General features: G+C 35.6%; 1 protein-coding gene across 1 annotated transcript in view; it reads right to left on the bottom strand.

Moving 5' to 3' along the window:
- The window catches only part of LOC138317594 (protein O-mannosyl-transferase 2-like), a 30021-nt gene extending 6124 nt beyond the window's left edge, over positions 1–23897 (bottom strand). Inside the window, exons 1-19 of the mRNA XM_069259371.1 lie at positions 23426–23897; positions 21685–21769; positions 20105–20212; positions 19237–19345; positions 18380–18488; positions 16382–16447; positions 15999–16092; positions 14905–15011; positions 13096–13178; positions 10466–10575; positions 8545–8672; positions 8005–8083; positions 7075–7226; positions 5955–6043; positions 5294–5370; positions 4917–4988; positions 2278–2434; positions 1813–1953; positions 182–293 (exon numbers count right to left, since the gene is read on the bottom strand). Coding sequence (XP_069115472.1) covers positions 182–293; positions 1813–1953; positions 2278–2434; positions 4917–4988; positions 5294–5370; positions 5955–6043; positions 7075–7226; positions 8005–8083; positions 8545–8672; positions 10466–10575; positions 13096–13178; positions 14905–15011; positions 15999–16092; positions 16382–16447; positions 18380–18488; positions 19237–19345; positions 20105–20212; positions 21685–21769; positions 23426–23784 — 2237 coding nt within the window. The 5' untranslated portion in view covers positions 23785–23897. The remainder of the gene's footprint in view (positions 1–181; positions 294–1812; positions 1954–2277; positions 2435–4916; positions 4989–5293; positions 5371–5954; positions 6044–7074; positions 7227–8004; positions 8084–8544; positions 8673–10465; positions 10576–13095; positions 13179–14904; positions 15012–15998; positions 16093–16381; positions 16448–18379; positions 18489–19236; positions 19346–20104; positions 20213–21684; positions 21770–23425) is intronic.
- Positions 23898–26369: the final 2472 nt, after the last annotated feature.

Here is a 26369-nt window from a genome sequence, read left to right as displayed (position 1 = left end):
TAAAGACTTTAGTCTCCTAATCTCCTAATCCAGAGACTAGATGTGTAATGGGAATTGGGGGAACTCCTAATCCAGAAATTATACGTGTAGTGGGAGTTAGGGAACCTCCTACAATATCTAGAGACTAGATGTGTTATGGGAATTAGTGGAACTCCAAATCGAGAGACTTGGTCTAACTTGCCTATAAAGTATTGATGATAACACAAGTCCAAAACACGTGTGGAAGATGGTGACAGTCAAACTCTCTGGTACAGACACACATAACAAAGTGATCAGGAAGTCCAAAGTTACACCTGAAAGTAGAAACATAATCTACTGTTACACCTGTAAGTAGAAACAATCTTGTTTGTCAATTGAAAGTATTCCTATTTTCATGTCTTATATAGTTTGTTAATGATCATCAGCGTTCGAAATTAACGTCTGTCCGTCTGCCCGTGACCGGCAACTTTATAGTCGGGCAGACATTTTTTACCATGTAGCTGGTCCTTTGACCGGGAACTTTTAGTATTCTGGTTTTAGGTCAACTTTGTTAAAAGCCTACGATACTAATCCGGATATGCAGATATATTTTGTTAGTAAAACTATTACTTTGCTAGTAATTATATATTAAACTACAAGAATGAATTGTAACTTCGTAAGTACCAGTAACTTTCAGTCAAGACCGGTAACTTTTAGGGTCAGCCAGTCCTTAGGACCAGCAGAAAAAAATCCTTTAGGGAGAACACTGATGATCATACTTTTTCTGAAATAGGGTAGTATTGTACGATTGGCCGAGTAATAGACCTTGACACAGTATCACACAGATATAGAGAAAAATATTTATAGAGTCAAAAGCCTGTGATGCAATCGTCCATTTAGCTACTAATGAAGGAGATGAGCATGGATTGTGACCAAAGGACAAAGTCCAGTATGGGCCAACTACAGATATTACTACAAGAGGCTCATCGGCCTTAACAGTCATCTGACTATTGACACAATTCAATACTGTTAAAGAATACAGTAGTGTCAAACAATCAAGGCTATACAAGGAACTCTTTAGTAGAAGTAAGTTTTCTAAGATTCAGTTGAACAAATTTCGTAGCCCTTCATGCTAGAATGTCACAATTTTAGCCTTTTTGATTCCTATGACCTTAAATGACAGTCAAGGTCATTCATTTGAAGAAACTTGTTAGCCCTTCATGCCAGCTTTCTACTGGCCCATTTTTACAAGAAGTCGTTCAATTATTTTAGCCTATTTCACATCCATGACCTTGAATGAATGTCAAGGTCATTCATTTGAACAAACTTGGTAGCCATTCATGCATGCATGCTACAAGCCTAATATCAGGTCCCAAGGCCCCTTTGTTATTCTCAAGAAATTGTTTAAAGATTTTAACCTTTTCGACCTCATGACCTTAAATGAAGGTCAAGGTTATTTAATTAAAAAAAACTTGGTTGTCCAACATCCAAAATGCTACAGGCCCAATATCAGGTCTCTAATGGCTCTTATTTTTTCACAAGAAGTTGTTTGAAGATTTTAACCTTTTTGACCCCTGTAACCTTGAATGAAGGTCAAGGTCATTCATTTGTAAAAACATGGTAGCCCTTCACATGTATCAGGCCTTATATGAGTACCCTGCACCTTTTGGTTATTAAGATGAAAATGTGTGAAATGTTTATGGAATGTTCATGGCAGATGGCGCACAGCGGACGAAGGCAGACAAAGCATGAGGGCTACAAAGTAAAAAGGCTTTTTCTATTAAAATCTATTTTTTTTCAGTGGCAAGGTCTCAGTTAAAATGACAACTCCATCAGTAAAACCATTAGACTCACCTGTCATCATTGCAGAGAAGAGAAGTGCTGGAAAGTAATGATGGAAGTACAGGATACGTGTCATCGGCCAGAAGGGGAGATAATGCATTGCCCAACCCAACATTAACCACCAACATGCCACAAACATCCTGTCTTGGTAATCTGAAGATAAAAATGTTAGCAATGCAGTTATAGAATAGATGAATCAAAGCACTTAAAGCTTAACTCTTAATATATAATTTTTCAACAAGAGGCCCAGAGGGTAGACGGACAACCTAATTCCAGTATACATCCCTTACTATGTGGCTGAGGGTATAAATGGGAGTCAGATGATGAACAGAATCCGTCACTCATTTCCTACTTATTAGATTTAGGATATTTATATCTATTTGTTTCATTTTTTTTACATTTGCATGCCATATCATATATATAATATAAAAGGAAATGAAAAGCAGATCCTTTATGCATATTACAGTAAGCAAATACCTCTCCAGACTTCTGTGTATCTCACACCTCTCTGTCTTCTCACTGATGCTACGAGGTACACCACCAGAAAAAGTCCCGTCGCTGCCAGACAAACCCAGAATATTACTGGGTTCCCCAAGAGGTAGACGCGGTGAGTCTTTCCAGAGAAAATCTGACCCTGTCAAACAAAAACAACCAACATGGTAATTGGAGATAAAAAGACGTGTATTATTTATAAGTAAATCATACCAAAAGTACTTGTCATAGGAAATAGCTCTCCAATGGGTAGATGACTCTTTTTGTTGGTTTTGATGGTCAGAGCGAAAAGTGTATAAAAGTGTATATTAAAGTGCATACCTGGTAGATTTTATCTTTGAAAAAGCAAAAGACTAATCTACCCATCAGAAATGAAATTGAGGTCTAAAAAAGGGAAGGTGCGTCTATTGGGTCGAACAGGGTATTACTCATCTCTACCCCTATCTTTTGCTAGTGTTGTAATTAGAATAGTACCACAAAAAAGGTGATGTATAGGTATGTAAACCTGTTTTATTTGAGAATAACCATGTATTTTTTATTTTTTACATATGTACCTTAAAAAAAATTAGGTTATACTTTGTTCTCTTTGTTCTAAGATGGGTAGGCCTAGGGTTACTGAAAAATTTTTGGCCTCCTCTCAGCAGCACTATAAATTCATTTTCAGGGTAATAGATTTCTTTTGGTTTATTAAACATCTATTCATCATACTTTGATTATAATATAACTTTGAATCATTCTCATGTTCAAGAGTCATTAGTTACTATCTGTAACTTACCTTGTAGTCTATTGGCCACTGCCAAGGCTGGGAGCTGATCTGTAACTTACCTTGTAGTCTATCGGTCACTGCCAAGGCTTGGAGCTGATCTGTAACTTACCTTGTAGTCTATCGGCCACTGCCAAGGCTGGGAGCTGATCTGTAACTTACCTTGTAGTCTATCGACCACTGCCAAGGCTGGGAGCTGATCTGTAACTTATCTTGTAGTCTATAGGCCACTGCCAAGGCTGGGAGCTGATCTGTAACTTACCTTGTAGTCTATAGGCCACTGCCAAGGCTGGGAGCTGATCTGTAACTTACCTTGTAGTCTATTGGCCACTGCCAAGGCTGGGAGCTGATCTGTAACTTATCTTGTAGTCTATCGGCCACTGCCAAGGCTGGGAGCTGATCTGTAACTTACCTTGTAGTCTATCGGTCACTGCCAAGGCTTGGAGCTGATCTGTAACTTACGATGTAGTCTATTGGCCACTGCCAAGGCTGGGAGCTGATCTGTAACTTATCTTGTAGTCTATAGGCCACTGCCAAGGCTGGGAGCTGATCTGTAACTTACCTTGTAGTCTATAGGCCACTGCCAAGGCTGGGAGCTGATCTGTAACTTACCTTGTAGTCTATTGGCCACTGCCAAGGCTGGGAGCTGATCTGTAACTTACCTTGTAGTCTATCGGCCACTGCCAAGGCTGGGAGCTGATCTGTAACTTACCTTGTAGTCTATCGGCCACTGCCAAGGCTGGGAGCTGATCTGTGACTTACCTTGTAGTCTATCGACCACTGCCAAGGCTGGGAGCTGATCTGTAACTTATCTTGTAGTATATCGACCACTGCCAAGGCTGGGAGCTGATCTGTAACTTACCTTGTAGTATATCGACCACTGCCAAGGCTGGGAGCTGATCTGTAACTTACCTTGTAGTCTATCGACCACTGCCAAGGCTGGGAGCTGATCTGTAACTTACCTTGTAGTCTATCGACCACTGCCAAGGCTGGGAGCTGATCTGTAACTTATCTTGTAGTCTATAGGCCACTGCCAAGGCTGGGAGCTGATCTGTAACTTACCTTGTAGTCTATCGGTCACTGCCGAGGCTTGGAGCTGATCTGTAACTTACGATGTAGTCTATTGGCCACTGCCAAGGCTGGGAACTGATCTGTAATTTACCATGTAAACTATTGGCCACTGCCATGGCTGGGAACTGATCTGTAACTTACCTTGTAGTCTATCGACCACTGCCAGGCTGGAAACTGATCTGTAACTTACCTTGTAGTCTATTGGCCACTGCCAAGGCTGGGAGCTGATCTGTAACTTACCTTGTAGTCTATCGGCCACTGCCAAGGCTGGGAGCTGATCTGTAACTTACCTTGTAGTCTATTGGTCACTGCCAAGGCTTGGAGCTGATCTGTAACTTACGATGTAGTCTATTGGCCACTGCCAAGGCTGGGAGCTGATCTGTAACTTACCTTGTAGTCTATTGGTCACTGCCAAGGCTTGGAGCTGATCTGTAACTTACGATGTAGTCTATTGGCCACTGCCAAGGCTTGGAGCTGATCTGTAACTTACCTTGTAGTCTATCGGTCACTGCCAAGGCTTGGAGCTGATCTGTAACTTACGATGTAGTCTATTGGCCACTGCCAAGGCTTGGAGCTGATCTGTAACTTACGATGTAGTCTATTGGCCACTGCCAAGGCTTGGAGCTGATCTGTAACTTACCTTGTAGTCTATCGGTCACTGCCGAGTCTTGGAGCTGATCTGTAACTTACCTTGTAGTCTATCGACCACTGCCAAGGCTGGGAGCTGATCTGTAACTTACCTTGTAGTCTATCGGTCACTGCCGAGTCTTGGAGCTGATCTGTAACTTACCTTGTAGTCTATCGGCCACTGCCAAGGCTGGGAGCTGATCTCACCTTGTTTAGGTTTCAGATTACTATTTCCCTGGTGAAAACAAAAGAGAGATAACAAACTGATTTATCTTGTAAACAAAAGGCCCATGAGGCCTTGACAGTCACCTGAGTGCTGATACAGGGTATTAATTTATCAATGAAGATCATTCGATTCGATAAGCTACAAGACAAACTAAGAAGTGGATTTCAAGAAGAAGTCGATTTTGCGATTGGTTGATGGAAAACATATGACAGGCACTACAGTATGGCATAAGGTCACCTTTGTCCACCTGACCAGGTGAGCTATTTTTCATATTAATTATATGTTTCCTATTATTGCAGGATGATTGTTCTAACCTGTGTCATAACAGCGTGACTCTCTAAAAATTTCTCCCAGAAGGACGGTGAGTATAACTCAAAACTGGAATTTGGCACTGCAAAAATAAATATTATATGTACATTGTTATATATGACACTACATTATCAAGTAAGGGAGATAACTCCTGTAGTCTTACAATCAATATTCCTTCAGTCATCCATAGTCAATTTAGGTCAATGCAATAACTCCTGTAGTCTTACAATCAATATTCCTTCAGTCATCCATAGTCAATTTAGGTCAATGCTTGTAAACATTTTACTTATTTACTTGAATGAAATCAACACAAATATTAATTCATAAATGTACAATGCACGTATTTATATGTCATAATACAATTTTTTTAATATGAAAATAGACTACAAGGAGGTGTTAATTATAATAATGATTCTCTTCATCAACAGTCATTTTGAATCCATTATTAGGCAACAAGTTTTCTGTACTTATATAGTTGTATTTATAAATATTGGCCAATTAAGGAAATCTAGGGATCGCATATATATAGAATTAGCATCTACAGGATCGCATTAGATACAGTCAAAATGCATATAATCAACTGAAAACCTACCATTGTATTGATTGTCCACCTCTTTGGTGGTAGCAATATCCTGTGTACAGGTATACACAGTGTAGCCTACTTACTTCTGCTGTCCTCCACTTCTTCAACACTATACAGGGTATTAGTGTCCTTTAGGTTAGGGTTACAGGTCGCCTCTAACTGCTCCCAGCCCCTAAATTTGAAAATCAAAGTACTGTAAGTACTGAAGGAGGCAGATTCATTTAAACAAAGGTCCTAGGGATTTAAAGTTACCTAGGGTACATGTGCCATATTTATTATCTGAATGGGGAAAAATTTGACAAATTATTTTTTAATCATTAATCTATTGAAAATCATAAGGTTTGTTGAATCAAGCTGTGGAAATCATTCAAATGGACCAAAGACAATCACGTAGGATGCCTTATAAACATTAGTTACAACACAGAATTTATGCACTTTAATATTCTTGTTTTTATGCTTTATGTTTATTTACATGGAAACATAACTGCAGAAATTACTTTATAATTCCTAGTAACACTGTAAAAATGTGAAATGAAATTGTAAACAACATCTTGGCTTCATATGGTCTGACTGTATACATATAGAGTGAAACTTGGTTGGTACAAACTCAAATAATTTGATGTTTTAAAATAATGTTTCAGTTTACATTTACAATACAGTGTATAAGATGTACCAAAACATGTTAGTGGCCTGTGGTTTGGGCACATATCCGATCAGGAATTGGGTCAAGGTTTTCCAGTTTACATAAACGAAACTGTACTACAGTAAAAAATTAAGGATTCTGACATAGTTAGCGAATAGAAGTAGTATGGCAGTTTTATGCTGTGGACATAGAAATATAAATGCTGAAAATTGTTTGTTATTCATTGAGTTATTACTTTGTATGAATTACTTGTTAAGATGCAAAGAGTGATTGAAATAATGTACAAGTGCATCATGTCACGATCATGAAATTCATGCTTCCATATGAGTTTCTTGATGAGGCGACAAAAAACAAACTTCATTTCAAGCATTTACTGGGCTGTGATTACAATAAGAAATGTGAATTTCTTTTTGTTGTTTTTTTCTTGCTCAGATATTTATCAAACTTTTTTAAAATATTTGCTTTTCATTGTATGGGAGTTAAAAAACTCTATAATTAAAAATTTATTTCTATCTATGGATGAAAATCAACTTGTATATCATTGTTAATTAAACACTTACCACTTTGGAAGTTTCTTGTCTCCAGAACATACGGCACAGCGGACATAGTAGTGTATCAGGCGAAACTTAGATTTGGCTGTTCGTATGGGTGTGCCGACTGGTGAACCTGGGATGTCTATGACCCAGATGTCATTCGAGTCCCCTGTCCCATTCTGTGGTTTATAAACAACATGCGAAACAATTGTTCAAAGATGTTGATAATATTGTGACAGTAAAATAATAAAATTCTATACAGGATAATGGAATTTTATTGTCAAAGACAAACAACTACTCTTCATTTAAAAGTAAAATACTATCTTTATTATTTCTTAAACAAGGAGCCCATGCCATTGGGCCTTAACTGTCACTTGATCATGACATATCGATAATGGAAAGCTATCGTCAGGATGTTTCAAACTTTTGGTAATTTACTAACAAACTATTTCCATTTTCAAACTTTTCATTGACATTATAGATGTTAGGCAACATACAGACTCATTGAGCATTAGTGAATGGCGACTCATGTTATTGTGGTGACAATGTAAAACAAATGTTTAATGATACAAAGGGGAATAACTCTGTAGGTTACTATCAAACAATTTCCATGTTAAAGATTCTTACAAGATATTAGACTACCAACGAAGTGTCATTAAACTCTGTATTAATATATCTAATTAGAGTATTCACATGATCTAATAGTGTTTATCATTGCAAAGGGCAATATAAATTGAAAATTAGTCAAATAATTCTGGTTTTCAATCATGTTTGTAATCTCACTACTTTTCCTTCCCCCAAGGATGTTTAAATATCTGGCCAAATTTAGTTACAATCCATGCAGACGTCAATGACTAGTAGCAATTTATAGGAAATGTTGAGGGACAGACAGACGGATGGATGAACGGACACCGACCATAGCATTTTTAATTTCCAGAGTAGTACCCCATCACATACCGATCCGTATGCTGATAACTGAAAATGATGTTTTGTAAGTGGTGCAGGTTCCCTGTGACTGTGAAGATTTCTTCTCGTTCTACAACAGCAAACAAAAAATGTCAGCCAAAACCAAAATGAAAGTTTAGTAAAGGACATGTTTCTACTGTATGCTTGGTGCTGTGTTTGTACAAATGTATAATATAAAGCGTATTTGTAACTTTGAATGAAAGTCAAGGTAATTCATTTGAACAAACTTGGTAGCCCAAGCATGCTACATGTCCAATATCAGGCCTCTAGGCCTGTTACTAAATCATTAGATGATATTTAAAGGTTTTAGCATATTTAACATATTTGACCTTGAATAAAGGTCAAGATCGTTTATTTTAAAATAAATTAGTAGTCCTTCATCCTGGCATGCTACAAGCCTTATATAAGGTGTTTATGCCTCGGGGACTGATGACAAATGAAGATCAAAGACAACAGGTTATCCTGACCTTAGAGTCTGATGCCCTAAAAATAACTGAAATACCTGGTTTACATTTATATAGCAGTACTCACCCAATATGTTCCAGCCTGACAAGATCACCACTGCGAACAATCTGTGGTTCCTCCCCCTCCATTACATCATGGTCCGAAGGCTTCACCCTCCATTTGTTATTCTCATCTTTGTGTGTATATGAGGTAATCTGAAATAAGGAAACAATCATTGTTAACTCATTTTAGTCTAAGTTATATAGAAACAAATCATTTAGACATGTTAACCTCCTTTAAACAATACAAAAGGCCCAAGGGGCTGAATGGTCATTTGATATAACCTTTGCTTCAGTTGAAAAAGGGAAAAGAATTTTTTAAAAAAAATTCAATATGATGACTTTTGTGTCCATCTTGCATTTTGGACTGAGCAATATTTTATCTAAAAAATGATTATAATTCATGTGCTAGCTGCCCTTCATTCAAATAAATTGTTTGTACAATAATAGTCATGTACATTCTACATACGGTAAACCTTTGGTTAGCTCGAACAAAATTAAATAAATATTGATAGACCAGTTCGAATTATCCTAAATTAAGCTTCAGGAAAAAATCTAAAGGGAAAGTATTTACTTTCCTGAAGATAATATATTCAATCATTTTCCCGTAAACATGAGCATTTAATTTGTGAATTTATAATTAATTGCGTAGCAGAAGCTGCATGCATATATGTGCATATGGACAAGGCCCCAAACAGCACTGTTCACGATCGTGGCCTAGAATTTACATGGACATCCCTTAACTGAGATAGAAACTTTATTTAAACCACAGGAAATCTAGTTAGATCTTTGTTATATTTCGTAACAAACGTAAATTTATTTATTTACTTTTTTAGTTAAAGAAAGTCCGGCTGCATTTACGAAACTGTTGTTGAAAATATCTGTTTACATTCAGTTCGTAAAATTAGGTCACAAACGCACTGTGAATGTCAGATTGTCCAAAACCCGATTGCATATTGTCTGCTTCTAAAATTACGTAACTAGTTTTAACCTGATGAAAAGCTATGTATCTATTGTTTCATTACCCAACACGTGGATTGTTTTGGCTGGAGCTGAATATGTAATCACACTCACTTGCTTTGACCCAGCGGCTTGCTTTTGATGCTCGCTGTGACTCGTAACTCGCCTGTCCAAGCCAGCATGAGGCACATGTTTACAGATAATTTAACACCTTGATCGGCTGATTTAAGATAGATTGAATGCATATTTTAAAGTTGACTTAAACTGATATCCGTATCTAGATTGGACTTAACAAACATTGGCTTCCACGTGTTTCCATCGGGTACCGCAAATTTAAATATACATTGTCGGGGCCTAAGATTAAACATTTGGCCTTGCTGCTTTGTGCAAGATATATCAGCATAAATAATTTTTATTTATGGCTAAAAATGTTCATTACTTAACGTTATCTGTCGTATGGTCATTATAATGATCATTTATACAATCTTTATTCCAAACATTAAAACTGTTGCAATATACAAAATATATCTCCATTTTTGGGGACCCCATTGCGCCATCTTACTTTTATGTTCATAATTTGACGTGTTCGAACTATCCGAAATAGGATTAATTATAAAAAGTCAGTGTTCGAACTATAACTAGTTAAAAAATTACTGTTTTTCTAGAAAAAATTGCGTGTTCGAACTATCCGGCGGTTCGAATTAACCGAAAGTTTACCGTATGCAAATTTGGAGAATTGAATATCAAAACAATAAGTGTAGAATGTTGGCTATTAATGGTCATCATACAAAAATAAAAGTCATGTAATTTTTTATAATATACATTTCATGCATTTTGACAGACAAATATTTGACATTTCATTTGATAACCATGGCAACCAAAAATCATTCTCTTTGATATTCATTTAAATCCCTATATGATAGCTATATTTTTAGTTGAATAGGACAATATCTAAATTTTGACCAAACAATGCACCATTCAGTTTTTACCTGTTGTTGTCGTGGCGGATGCTCCTCTGGGTACAGGTGCCAGTGAGAATGAAGGTATGCTCCACCTGTCCGCCTCTGTTTCAGAGTTACTACACTTCCAAATGCTACACCTGTTAAATCATTAAAATCCATATCAATTCATTTGATATTCTAGGGGAAGCAGTGTTTCTCACCAGAGAGTTTTACACATTTTTGGAAGGGTAAAGATCAATACAATCTTAAATGGGCCTGTCAGGTGGACAAGAATATCTCAACCCAAATAAAACATTTTGGTTTGTCAACGCAAGGCTTGCAGAGGGTTGGTAGATTAAGTCTTTCATATCCCTGTCTATCTGAAAGACCCATGTTTGATTATTTTTTCCCCATACGTTAACAGAAACATTATGAAAATGAAGTCATATGGAAACATTTCCAAAGCTCCGCCATCATAGGAACGCTGCAATGCGTCAAAATTATAGACGTCGTCAACAATAGTCACCGCATGTATCAGTGATGTCATTTTCTAGTGCGTGTAAGCTGTCTTTTTCCTACAACAGCAAGACAACCCTGTCAAGTACGGGAGAATAATGCTTTTAGGATAAGGTAAACATAAAATAAATGGCTATAAGTCTAAATAATGTGGTAAAAATATGGTTTTAACCCAAAATAATTATAAATCAAATATTTATATGTTATTCACACATATTTTGAGGCTTTAATGGTTATTTGACTATAGGCACAATACAATTAACATGGTTAAAGAATATAGCAGTGGGGAAAATCTTTGTTACAATTAACCCTTTAAAGATGCCCCATCACCCACAGACCATAAACGATATTTATCAACTGAACAATAATGGATGTTTAATTGCCTATATTTCAATATGCTTGGAAACCTTACCAGTCAAAAAGGGAATTTATTAGATCATAATTCTTCCATAAATCCCGTTGGTCATTCATTTGAATGAACTTGATAGCCCTTCATCCCAGTATGTCACAAGCTCATCATCATGTTTCTAGGCCTCTTGGTTATTGAAAAGAAATTCTTTTAACATTTTCCCCTATTTGACCCCTGTGACCTTAAGCAAATGTCAAGGGCATTCATTTGAACAAACTTCGTAGCCCTTCATCCCAGCATATCACACGCCCAATATCAGATCTCTAGGGCTCTTGGTTAATAGCAAAAAGTTCTTTAAAGATTTTAGCCTATTTGACCCCAGTGACCTTGAATGAAGGCCAAGGTCATTCATTTGAACAAACTTGGCAGCCCTTTATCCCAGCATGTCATAGGTCTTCACGCCTCTTGGTTATTAAAGGTAGGTTTCGCCAAACCAAATAAATATTTTTTTGTGAAATTCGATAAGTGGAAGAAAAGATGAAAAAACATATTAAAATTTCTCAATTTAATTTCTTTATGTGTTTGAGATTGAACAAATGTGTCTTGAATCCAAAATTGAAGGAAATCCTTGATTTATTACGGTGTCCGTCAGACAAAATAATATGCAAATGAAACTGCGATGGATTATGTTGTTGAAGTTTGGCGCATGCGCATTGTCACACATTTAAAGTAAACAAAATGGCTGAACGAAAGTGTGTGAGATGAAAAAAATATATCTGAATCGGCAACAAAGTGGAGGAAATTATAATGGATTCGGTAGCACCCTAGGATATCTATAGGGAATTGAATTCAGAGATGGCATGTAGCAATAGAAGAAACAGAAGCCACATCTCGAGCGGAACTTGCCGGGATCTGTTGGGACTCGTGTAACGGCATTGCACGTGGTGAGTTAAATTTCAACACATATGCCAGCGCACAAACAACCGCAGACTAACTACATGTATATTTGGTGTACAAAGTTAGCGAGCGTATGTAAGTAACATAAAGTGCTTTAGATTATATGATATGTATAAACAGTCCCTCGCACTTCGATTTGTTGTTGTTGTTTTTTAACTAAACATACCGTGGCAAGACTGTCACTTCTATTTGACATTTTGTTGCACGCTTCCGTTTGTTGCTGCGCGCGGCCTCGTTTTGGAAAAAATACGTCATGTTCTATGTAAAGCTTGACTTCGCTCTATTTTTAGAGGAGTATTTTCCTGGTCAAGCTAGGTAACTGACCACCCTATTGTTCGCTGTATGCATTGAAAATGATCTGAAGATTATATCTATGTATAGGATAAATTTCAATTTCGTAGTCTTTATATTTCATTGGGCGAAACCTACCTTTAACAAAAAGTAATTTAAAGATTTTAGCCCATTTAGCCATCTTACATACTTTCGTCGACAATGACCCGATTGATGGTAAAAGAAAGATAACTCTTGTAACAGCTTTTTAGTAATTATACACATTGATTTCCTTTTCACAAAGAATACTCAGTCGATCATGGCTAGAAAAGGTTCACAGGAAATGTTCCTGGATGATGGCCAGATGGACAAACAAATGATACAGATTGTGGACTCGTATACAGACAGATGGATGACAAACACTGTGCCATGACAAAAGCTCATAAGCCATTTGGGCCAGGTAAGCTATAAAATGTTTCTGAAAACTTTAAAATGATGAGCAATTTATCTAAGAAATGATGTTATCAATGTTCAATGGAAGATTTTGTTATTCATTACAACTACCATGTAAATTTTCAAATCTTACTTGCTGGCATGCTGACATTGTAAAGTTTGTTTCCCTTCAGTTGAGATTGAAACGCAGAACTGTAAAATCCATCTCCATTACCACTAAAACAGACAAAACATAAAACTCATGTGTGTATTACAAACCACTAAAACAGACAAAACATAAAACTCATATGTGTATTACAAACTTATCTTAACATTCGTTCTGACAACACTAGGCACCCATTATTATCTCCCCTGACAACCATCCCCCTTGGGAGAAAGAAATCTGTACATGGGACCTTTTTTTTCAAAATTAGTTTTATTTCCATTTTCATTTTTATTTGTCTATATTCTCCCTTTCTTTAAAGATGCTCTACCACTGACAAATAGTAATTTTTTCTCTTACAAAAACAGGAGCAGACGATTTTATATTTTTCTTCAGTTACAAAAGTTACTCACTTTACACCATTACCACCATTGAAAAGTTTGACCTTCTAATTTTACTTAAAGATGACAATATCAAAAATAATTAACTGCATCCCGAAAAAATTCCGTGGCACTATGTCCTATATGGAATGCAGTACTGATTGTGCATGCACGAAAGCAAAATAAATTATTTTAAATTACTTATTGTGTAAATTAGACATGTATATACGATTAAACACAAATTATTGCTCAAATGATGGGTATCATCTTTAACATCTGCTCTGTAATTTGCAACAATTTGCATTATCAGCTTGAAAATAACCTTCACAATGATAGATTTCAGAACACACATACTAAAATTTGGATTTTAAATCATAATTTTTTAATGAGCATGCTGAAACAGAATTTGTGACATCATTAATCTAATTATCAAATCGATATTGACAGGCTGTGTGGAACAAAACATAAGGGTCTCAGTGGGCGTTTAGAGGGTGTATGAATGTGTCAAAATTACACAGGCATGGTTCATACAAAAACTTAAAAAAAAATTCAAGGACTTTTTAGGACCTTTCAAGGCCTTTTTTGTCATTTTCAAGGCCCTACTTGAAATCAAAATTAGATTCAATCAAAACAAAAATCAAATGTTCTGTCGGATGCAACTTCTAAAACTAAAGCTGAATTAATTGTTTACCATGACTGATGATTATAAATGAAGAAAAAGTCCAATAAATCAAGTTTTAGGACGTATCTAAATCAGAAAGACAACACAGTCCAGAGTCCGGAATTAAAAATCAGAATTTCAGGTTGATTCACCAACAACACTTCAGCAAGTTTGATCAAAGGACTATATGCACTATTGGCCATATCTGGCCCCACCAAAATGTGATTTTTCATCCTTGATGCCATATTCACTTTCGAGAATAAAAATAATAAAGACAACTGTAAGTTTGTTGTAGTGTGTTTTTTTGTTGCCTAGTGTCGTATTAACTGGGCGATAAACATTTTTTTCCCCAATTATTTCGCCATTTTGGACACTTTACACTAAAACTGCACTTTCTTTTCCATTATTAAGTATGAACGCACAATAACACCGCTATAAAATTTTTTAAATAAATCGTATATGCTATAAAGTTCACACTGTTAAAATATTTTGATGGTGTTATGCTGCGTTCTATGTTTAAAACGAAAAAATAGGTTGTTCATTTTAGGCTACAATACAAATTTTGAATGAGGAATCAAATGTCATTTTAGAACAAGTGTATATGGACTTTTCAAGGGCAAACTCTTTATCTAAGGACTTTCGAGGCCAACACATGAATTCAAGGACTTTTCAAGGCCTGTACCTACCATGACAATATCTCACTACTGCTATTCAAAAGATATTACATACAAAATAGGTGAAGATGAGATGGATTCCTACCTTTCATTGAGCACTATAAAGTGGATGAAGAAGATTACCATATACATAACCACTGGTAATCCTATAAGGCACATTGCTCTGGCCAGAAAATGCTTGGCAAGATCCACCTGAAACAGAGCAGCAATCATCTCCATAGCAACAAATGTAAACAGCACAATAACTCAACTGAAATATGTTTACATAGATTTCAAAATTCTTTACAAATTTGGATGTATTCATTTTCTAGCTAATTAACAGCCAAAGCAAATAAGAGATTTATCAAACAAGAGTGAAGGGCTTGTGGTACAATATATATATATTGCTGCCTCGGGAACAGCAAAGAGGTGAAGAGACTTTGGTAGGATATTTAAGACAGCTTAATAACTTAGATACAGTGAACTAAAGGTAGAAAGGTAGTGATTAAATAATTGAGCCCCAGATGTCCTGTATAATCAGACAAAACACTTACAGACTTGTTATAATTAAGGAATGATTGTTATTGTTTGTTGTTTACTGGTGTGTAACCTGCATTTTTTGTACAGATATTTAAATGGCGCACGTTAGCGCATCATGTTGAAATATCTGTACAAAAAATGCAGTTTACAAACAAATAAACAACAAGCAATAAAAATAATTCCTTATATTTACATTTCCACCGACCATTTCCCATTTCATTTAAATCAAGTGTTCAAATTAAATAAAACTATGTTTTTTCAATGTTATACGATTGTTGGAACAGCCGGTCAATTGATGGAATCCTGGAACAGCTGGCTTCAATTTGGCAGGAAATGTCGTCAAATTCAGAGAGTACACAATATATAGTTCCACATTAACTTTTTTCATCCCATATGCACAAAATTTGATAATTTTTTTATTTGCTGATAAATAATTTAAGATTAACATTACATTCATACATGCAATATATTGAAGATTTTTCATAAAGATACAATTGGCCTAATCTGATACGCATTCGCACTACTTGCAGAAGTCAGTGTTCTGGTGTGTGTATTCTTGCACTGCAACCACTGCTTTTACGCAAGTGTAAACAATTTCACAGTTGGTAAGGTTATATAGCAAAGAGAAAACAGAAATGTAAATATATGTACATAACTTACCATTGTGTTGGATTTAATACCTAGTAACCTCCAGAGATCGAGTATGGTTGTAACGCCTACAAGTAGTATTACAAACAGGCCTACAAACTTCACACTGCAAACAAACAAAGTATACATGTAGACCTGTGAGTGACCTTAAAATGACAAATAAAACAATCTGTAAAAAAACACACACAAAAATGAGATCACCAAAGAATGATCTATGTTTGACATTGGAAAGAGGGATCTTTTCTCTACTTTTCAACTTTAACTATCAAAATTCAAGATGCATATGGCTCATCAGTCTCAAATTGCAAAAAAAATAAAATGTGATTTGAATAGCTCACCATCATAGGATGGTGGGCTAAAAACAACTAATAAGGTGAGGAAATCCATTGACCTACCCTATAGCAGCTGATAAAGACATCCCGGTCAAACATAGCCAGCAGGCCCACTGCAAACTGAAAGGACTGCAACAGATAAAAGTTTAAATCAAAGGATATATCAAATACTATTACCTAAATACACTATCATGGTATAACGAATATCCATTAGTGGCCAAAAGTATCAGCATTATCAATCATTGGTAACTTCCTGTAAACTATCTTTCTTTTGCTGCTACTAAATTTTGTGATTTCCATGCATGTCAGAGCTAGTTCAGGAAGATTAACTTAAGTGGTTATAAAGACTAAATTGGAATTTGTATCGATATAAGTGAAGTACATATAAACATAGGGCAAAGAAGTAATTCTGACAGTGGGGACAAAGGATTGTCAAATTTTCGAGGCAATCTGCCCCCCTTATCAAGACACAAGAAGAACAAATAAAATTACATGTTAAAGCTGACAATGCAAGTTAAAAACCATGCATTTGAAATTTAAAACAAAAATTAAATTGTTTCTGAGATATTCCCCAGTTATGACAGTATCGTATCCAAGGAAGTGGCAGCCATTTTTCTTTTTTTTTTCTGCTTAGTTATTTACCTTCACTGACCAAACCCCCTATATAAAGCACAGGACTTGACACATGTGCGTCATTCCAAACATAGCTTGTCTCGGATACACATGCCCCGATATTGCAAATAACAATGTCAAACTGTAAATAAACACTGCACTCACCTGACAAGGTTTCATTGAAATAATGCGTGAATGTGTTGTCAGCTAAATCCAAAAATATATCCAAAACGAGCCAATGAAACACTTTAATTTACACTAGGATTTACACGTACACTGACACGTGTGTGTCCTTGGTACAGTAGTTGTCGCTTGTTCGGGACAGGTAGTCACATGCACATGGCCAGTCAAGTACATCAGTTACTATCATATACATGGAGATATGTGGACGGTTTATCGTTTGGATTTCTATTCACTTGTGTTGAAATTTTATTTTGAAAAAATGACAGCTTAGAGGAGTTGACGTATGATGTTGGCAATACAAGCCCCATATACCTTTATAGGTAAGTGTTTTGTTTACGTAATAGTAGGTGATACGCAGTGGACAACTGCTAAGTGTGTATGTACGTGTATAGACTGAGCACACGTGTGTCGATTCACACGCTTTATATAGGGCTCGGTGAGAGCACCGGATACAGACAGAGCCAGAAACAAAAATGGTTGACTGTGATAGGGGGTTGTCTCATAAACGATTCTTGGAATACAAGTGTGGGTTTTTTTCTTTGTTTTTTTTTTAAACCTCAATTAAAAACTTTTTAACTTGCATTGTCAGCTTTAATGACCGTCATGGACGTACACAAAAACATAAACATTGAACAGGTAAGTACATATAAATGTGCAGAGATTAACTTTCTCAACTTTACTTGAATCAAGAAATTCGCGAAAATAAATCCCACAGGAAAAAAAGTTGGATGACAAGTATTTTCATAAGAAAGTATAGCTGCTCATTCTCACTTTTATATTTGTAAATACTTTCAATACCATAGGAGTTGTTACTCTGGTACAACAGGCCCAGAGGGCGGTCAGCCCAGTATTTGTACAATATGAATCCCAACACCATAAGGATGGTACCAATCCAGCTGTTTTTGCAGAGTAAGACATTCAGGACTGCAAGATGCATTTCAAACCATATGAGTAAGTTTGTATAATGGATTATTGTAACTGAAAAAAATAATAACATTTTTATATGAAGGCTGACCAGACCTAGGTCCCCAACCTTGTAATAATTGTATGTGTGATGGTGGGCTAACAGAGTAACTTAATCAAAATCTAATTTAATTGGATGTGATTGACTTTGTCAAAAGTGCCTTCTTAGTCTCATAAACTGTCAAAGGTGTGAAAAATTATGTAGATAAACCAGAAAAAAAGGAAGGAACCATTCTTAACTCATACCAGACACAATATGATAGTAAACTAGCAACTTGTGACTACCAACAACCGAATACTTACTCGTCTTTGTAGGACAGAAACTTCAACACAGAGTAGGTAGACAGCATTATAAAGAATAGCAATATAGGATCCAACAAGATGTGTCGAGACAAGGCCAGAGTCCCAGTTTCTGTAAAGAAACAATATTCAAATTTAGTATTTACAGCATTCTTATCCGACTCTCTATAAATGTTTAGCTACCACACTCGCATCAAAGTGGGGTACCCGTTTTTCAAATTTCTGGTTGATCCCAGAAGTATCTTGGTGCCCATGCCATCAAAGAATCATCTATGTCTGACAATGGACAGAGGGATATTTTCTCTGCTTTTTAAGATTTACCTTTCAAAATCCAAGATGTCAGTCTGTCGGCCTTCTTGGTCCCAAATTGCAATACAGGGTTTTAGCCAGCTATTATTTTGGGAAAAGTATCCTAAGCAAACATTGGGGAAATATCATCAGCAGCACTTTAATAAAATTTTCTTCACAATTTTGTTAAATAAGATCAAAGTGGGGAAGTAAAAATAACAAAGAAGGCTTAGCTTTTTCTGGCATTGATATTTTTATAATCTTCCAATTCTAAAATACTGGCTAAATTTGGGAATATACAGTACTATTTTAACGGTAATCTGACTACCTGGACAGTTGTATACAAAATTAATTAGATATGGTGGTCATTTTTAAGTTAAGATCAACCTGAAACACTTTGTTGAGACCATGCCAGGATTCATTTCAGGCAAGTTTCAGCTAAGTTGCTTTAGATCTTGTATAACTGATGAAGATGTTCAAAAGTGAAAAGTTTACGCACAGACGAAACATGATGACTATACTACAGGTCAGAGGACCAAAAACCATAGCTGGTTATCATTATTATATCTTACCAAGTAAAACTAACAATCCACTAAAGAAGGCAGCTAAAGTTGACTGGGAGAGCAGCCAAGTAGACATGTAACAGAGAGGCACCAAAGCAGCTCCAAGCAGGCCACAAAACTGTTACAGGAGAAATTACATCAAATTACAACCAATTACATGAGTGTTTACATTAAATTACAACCAATCACATGATCGAGTGTTTACATCAAATTACAACCAATCACAAGAGTGTTTACATCAAATTACACTGAATTTAAAACATTAAATATAAACCAATCAAAAAGCTATGTAGAATTCATACACTGAGCTAAAACTCAATAGGCAGTATAGTTTGGAAGCTGTATAGCTTTTCCAGTAACGTTTAGTATGTGAAAGTCAGTATTTCTAATGTAGTCATGTAGTTCTATATATTTTCTATATAATAAGAAAGAAGATAAAGTGATCTGTAATTTGCAACCTTTATATTGGTTGTGTTATAAATTGTGTCTTTGGAAGAATAAGTTAAAATTGTGTGAGAAACACAGACTAGGCCTGTCAGGCAAAACCTAGAGATCCTTAGGGAGTCTAATTTGGGTGTCTTCTACCAGGTGTGAGAGAAACTCTAAGAGCCCAAATTGAATTTAGAAGAAAAGTCTTAAGAAGTCTGATATATTCTCTACAGTGCACCTTTAAATTTATACCACTGAAAAATACTGTCATGTGCACTCAAAAGTTGCATTCAAATGGAAGTTAACGTATATATATGGAGTATGTGTGATGTGTGAACTGTGAATTATTATGGAACACTGTTTAGCCAATGAATAAAAATGAGATACTGTTTAAATGTCAACTGTAATCATGACATAACACACAGTATTCATTGCACTGTTCACTTACAATTCTCATGCCCACATAGTTGACATCATCACCATATTCATCACCAGGTTTTTCAAATGGATACATTCCATCATACCCAGTCAGGTAACCTGCTAGACCGATCAGCATCTGAAAAAGTCCAGAAATCCATAAAAGTTTTGTATCGGTTTTCATAGATCTTATTACATATGGAGTAACTATATTAATATAATCTGTATTGCTCTTGGTGATTGACTGACCACGAAACGACCATTTAGCCACGACCTTTTTTTAATTCCTCCTTAACAACGGTGAACCTTCATCTCAGCATGATACAGATCCAATATCAGGTCTTTGGGCCTGATTATTGGCTAGAAGTCATTTAAAGCATTTAGTCTATTTGACTTGTGACCTTGAATAAAGGTCAAGGTCATTCATTTGAGTAAATTTGGTAGCCCTTTATCCCAGCATGCTAGACTATATGAGTTATCTAGACAAAGAGAAATTTGCATATGTTTTTGGTATAGATTTCAGATTTTACTTCTTGTCGTAGGTAAAAATCATAGAGTATTCTCAGCCATCCAAATGATTTTAAGATTCAATTTTCTCCTTGTTCTCGCCGAATTAGAATGATTCCAAGCCAGTGAGTTTTCAATTCAATGCTAGCTCCATTGCAGGAAACACTTATATTTCCGGTCATGCACATACATTATCACTCAGTAGCATTTATAAGATTGGGAGGTGGTAACTTTGATTTCTATGTGGATTGCAAACAACCATAAATTAAATTAACTTTAAGATATTTATAACTTTATATCTCAAAACTGTCTAGACTTGTTTTGTAATCTAAGGAAAGTTCCAAAATGTTTGGAGCGATGGGAATAATTAATGTATCATGACTACATGTACCTGATAAAGTTTGTGCAGGACTATTGTTTCTATTGGTAATGGAATAACGTCAATAGATGATTATATTGATATCCAGCGCTAATGTCATTTCAGCGGGAAGATTACAAAAAGTTATAATTAATTTTTCTTTGTTTTCATACCAAATCAGCTTTCTGATTGGCCAATAATTTTTTTGCATACCACTATGAAAAAAAATAATCTGAGAATGGCGCGAAACCCCGACGTTATCGTGACATCATAATAGAGACATTGATGTTGTGTATTGATTTGGAAAAAAGAATCCCTAGAAAAACCACTATAATGTTACATTCAAACATACTTCATTTTATCAAATTAAAATTTTATAAGTATTGATGTCACTATTTTTTAATTTTATCGGGTTATGAAAAAAAAATTGTTTGCAAATTTTTGTGAGGAATCCGCTAAGCGGATTCACACAGTTTGCAAACAATTTTTTTTTCATACCCCGATAAAATTAAAAAATAGTGACATCAATATGCTTAAATGTTCCATAACCAAAGGAGATACAAGTCCTGCACAAACGTTATTGGATATCGCATGGTACGTGAATTAGTCCCATTATACCATATTTTGTCATTCTTTGTTTTACAGACCCTGAAAGATTCAGATTATACAGCTATTAATTGGGTTATGATTTATTCTATTACTATAGATCAGAGAGACTAAAATGTATGTATTTGAGATTTTTTTACCTTGCCTAGAGGTGGATGAACATCAAAGAAAAATGTCCTCCTTATGTACCAGCTTCCCATCTTTCCAAAATGTGTTTCATCCCAGCTAAAAAACAAAAGTAAGAATAATACATATAAGGATTTTATATTTAAACATAGTCTGTTCACAAGAGTTTATTTAGTTAGTATAAGAATATATACAGAAAACAACCTGACAGACTTAGTCTTGTGGAAATATATTGATGATATTTTCTTCATTTGGCCACATGCAAGAGGGGACCCGAACTTACATATACCTCCTTCTGTAATGCTAGGAACTCTTACCACCAGACAATGCCATATATAATGTTGATATTGTTTTGTATTTGTTTTTGTATTGTATTTTATATGTAGATAATTCATGGGCTGATTAAGAAATAAATATCCATTTATACAAAAGGAACTCTGAAATATGGAAAAGGACTGTAATTTAAGAATCCATGATGAAACTGTTAGAGTTGTACATGTTTATATTTATCAGTCAAATAGCATGTGACATAACGTTAATTGTATGGCGTAACAAGTGTCTAACACACCATGTGATGTCACTTGTGTGATGTCACAAGTAACAATTAAAAAGGCCCCACATTTTTAGTACTTCAGGGGTAAGAAATTATTTCATGAAAAATTGTCCTGAAGAAGCCCACATGTTCGGGCAAAACCTGTAGACGTACAGAAAATAAAGATCACCAACAATCCTGAGCTTATTGCAATTGAATATGAACTTTTGATATTACTCACTGTCTCAATTTGCCTGCATACTCATGAGGTATCCAAGCCCGGATAACGGAACCTACAGAATCTCAACTATAAAGGACAGCGTTTGCTCTATGTTTCTAATTTTTATTTCAAATACAGATATCTTCGATTCATCTACAATGAAATGCAGATATCTCTAATTGAAATAAAGATATCTTCAATTGAATTAGAGATATCTGTATCTGAATAACAGATATCTCTATTTTGTGTTTAATTAGATATATCTGTTTTTTAAATAGATATATCTCTAATTCAAACAGAGATATCTCTAATTCAAACAGAGATATCTCTAATTCAAATAGAGATATATCTCTAATTCAATTAAAAATATCTCTAATTTAATTAATGATATCTCAATTTGAATTGAAGATATCTATAATTTTCATCAGGTTGAGGAAAACCACTAACTTGAGCATTATACACAAACTAGAGTATTAAACCCCAATTGGGATGTGGATTTGTTACTAAAAATAGCCTGAACCACTGAAATCTCAACTTTTGTTATACTTTTCAAAAATCGTATTAATACATGCCAAGATATAGTGCAATTTACTAACATTTGTGCATTAGTATTGATATTGTTAGTTACTTTGGAACTTGATGCAACTTTTCTCAAAGTATTGCATCTATTTTCAATACTTTTTGACATGCAAATGAATCTAATTTTTGCATTTGTGTACTGTTTCGTCGTTAAATAAATGGGATTTGTGAAACTATTTGGGAAAAGTTAAAATTTTAATCATTTTTCTCTATTTTAAGTAACAAATCCATAATCCAATTGGGGTATAATATTGTACTCCAGTTTGGGTATAATAAGCATATTAGTGGCTCAACCCCCCCCCCCCCACTCCCCCCACCTGTTTATAATAATATCTTTATTTTGAATACATATATCTTCATTTCAATAGGTAAAAAGCCAAATTGCCATAAACTGCCATAACCTAGTAGCCTTTTCAATAATTACCAAACGTGTTTAGGCAACTGTATATTGTGAAGTCGTGTGACAAGCGACAAGATCGTCAAAAGTAACAAAGCAGCCCAGTAAGTTCTGGTGTTTGAAGGATTCCTTAATGTCGTTTCTTGGCATTCAAACTTCTTAGTTCTCGTTCCTTCTTTTAATTTTGTCCCGTTTTTGAAATCTCCATCCTTGGAAAGTTCGTTTTTCATCTCTGAATCGACCTCCTCACTCCTATCGAATTCAACTCCATTTCGGACCCCCACATTTTCTTTGGTCAAACAACTCAGATCTTCTACTGGTTTCACATTGTCATCGTCTACTACAGTTTTAAACGCTTTACCATGTTTAAAATACTTTTTATCCATGTTGCTTCACGGCATTCAACACATAATCCACAGGTAGGCATTTAAAAATCGATGTTGATGCTAGGTAAAGAATTTTACCTTCATGACAGGAGAGTCATATTTAATAAAAATGTAGCCTGAGGTCAAGGTTGTCAATGTTGGTACGACTGTTTCGTCAGGTTAGGTGATTTCCCTTTGGAATTCCCTAAATATAAAAGGCACACTTGATTCACCGATTTGGCCGTGCGAGAAGAGAGTATACATGTGTCTAAAAGTTTGTTTTTTACGAGATCATCTATAAGCTTAACTTAGACCAAGGATTTATAAGTGATATATACACGTAATTTAACGTTATAAACGTCCTTGCTTAGGCTAGTCCACTAAACCCCTGCCTAACGTTATATTATTTAGTTTTTTTGCTTAATATATTATACCATACGAAAGCCGATTGGGCTCATTTGGTAGGTTCACTTCAGCACTTTCTGAGAAATTGCGGCAACAAACTTCAATTGTCAAAATTCAAGATGGCGTCCTGTCGGCCATCTTGTTCACTGATCGGTCCAAAAATACAATATGTACAACTAGGGCCCTAGGGAAACATGCATGTGAAATTTGGAACAGATCCCTCAGCACTTTCTGAGAAATAGCGGCGACAAGAATTGTTAACGGACGGACGGATGGACCACGGACCACGGACGAAAGGCGATTTGAATGGCACAGCATCTGGTATGATGGTGTGGCGGGTTATTTCGATCCAACATGCTTTGTGCACTAAATCAACCCGAGTCTGTTAAAAAAAACTGTTACAACCACGAGATGCTTTCTCAGATAGACTCTTGTAGCCTTATTCATGACACTGACGTATCAAATGGGATCTAAAATACAATCACACATGCACGGTCGAAACGTCGGATTTTTTTCCCCGAAGTGGCAATCAAAATTGCAGTCGAAATTTCTGACAGTCGACAAAAGGTATGCTATTATTTTGAGACAACTCGTACCTTACACTGTGCTGCAAACATATATACATGATGTATATATAGTGCCTATTCCATCAATCTGATAAAGAAAAAAACAGATTCCCAATATCATTATATCTGATAAGAGGATTCGAGAAAATTCCACTAGGAGCCACGTCCATGTGACCCTTGAAAAGGACCAGTCCACGTAACCCTTGGAAAAACCTTGACTGTGACGTAGTCATCTCGGCCCAAAACACAACATAACTAACCGTATTTATACCCTGGGACGAAGTGTCGTTTCCACTTGCTACAGTAATGTGCAGAACATGCATGTGAACCCACATACACGTGGTATAAAGGTTTATCTTAACATGACCTCCCCCCTCCCTTTCTTGGATGTTGTCAGATCCCATATTAAATGGAGTGGTTATAAGAATCTGCACTTTAATCAGATTGCCTATCACATATTACTATTCACAGCCATGGTTCCTTACTGACCACCAATCTCTTATATAAAAAAAATATATTAGTCTAAATCATTTTTTTTGTTGTAAACTTTAGAACATCCTCGATACTCCAGAGGTTACTTTATATCCACCCCTAGCTGGACTATCTCATAATAATGAAAACTGGAGGCAACAGAAAAGAACATGTAATTTGATCGTTTGATGTACATCAAAAGAGCCGTATAAAACGGTACACTGTGGTTGACTGTGTGGCTTTGATGTTGGGCGTCGCTCTCTTTGTAGTCTTCAAAGGAAATCTTTACATATGTTAGAACGACACCGCTTATTATTTAGCAAAACTTGTAACGGTAAATAGTTTGGATCCCTTTGATCTCCCACTCTGATCGGCTACGATCAGTTTGCAAAACTTGGTTGGCCAACCAATCAGGGAACAGTATCGGCGTGAGTGTAACACTTTGATTGGCTAAAAGTTGGTCCAGTTTAAAATGCGTTTTGCAAACTGAAATTTGTAACCAAACAGGAACGATATACATATACACGGCCCAGATATCACATATTTGGAATTTAGCATGCTGACATAAATGGCTATCAAATGTGTTTATATAATTGACCTTGACCTATATTCAAATAAGGTTACACGGACAAAATTCTTAAATCGTTAAAGTACTTCTTGTCAAGTTATGAAAGGCCTAGAGACGTGGAATTGGACATGTACAGTAGCATGTTGAGATAAAGGGCTACGTTTGTAAATATGAATGACCTTGACAGAAATTCCATTTTAGTGAAAAAACCCGTCAAATTGTCCAATGACAATTTTTAGTATTAACTTTAGTATGTTATATATTGGTTTGTCAATTTTTTTTTCAAATACATTTGTATTGGTGAAAAGACCTATTGTGGTTTTTGTTTTGTTTTTTGTTTTTGTTTTTCTTTCGGTTTTTTTTTTTTTTTTTTTTTTTTTTCATTATTCTACAAAGGATCCCCTAATGGTAAGATAATTGATGGTGGTCTTTTGACATATACACCACATTGGAACTATTGAAGGTGTGACAGCAGCATTTTCATGTTGGTCAAAATCCAATATGACCGCTTTGGCCTTACTTCCGGTTTTAATCTATGTCATTATCTCGTTAACGGCTTGGCGAATTTCTTTCTGTTTTGTATATAATATGTAGCA

The sequence above is a fragment of the Argopecten irradians genome, chromosome 3 (assembly GCF_041381155.1).
Source record: "Argopecten irradians isolate NY chromosome 3, Ai_NY, whole genome shotgun sequence".
NCBI lineage: Eukaryota > Metazoa > Mollusca > Bivalvia > Pectinida > Pectinidae > Argopecten > Argopecten irradians.
This window is presented reverse-complemented; position numbering and strand designations above follow the sequence as displayed.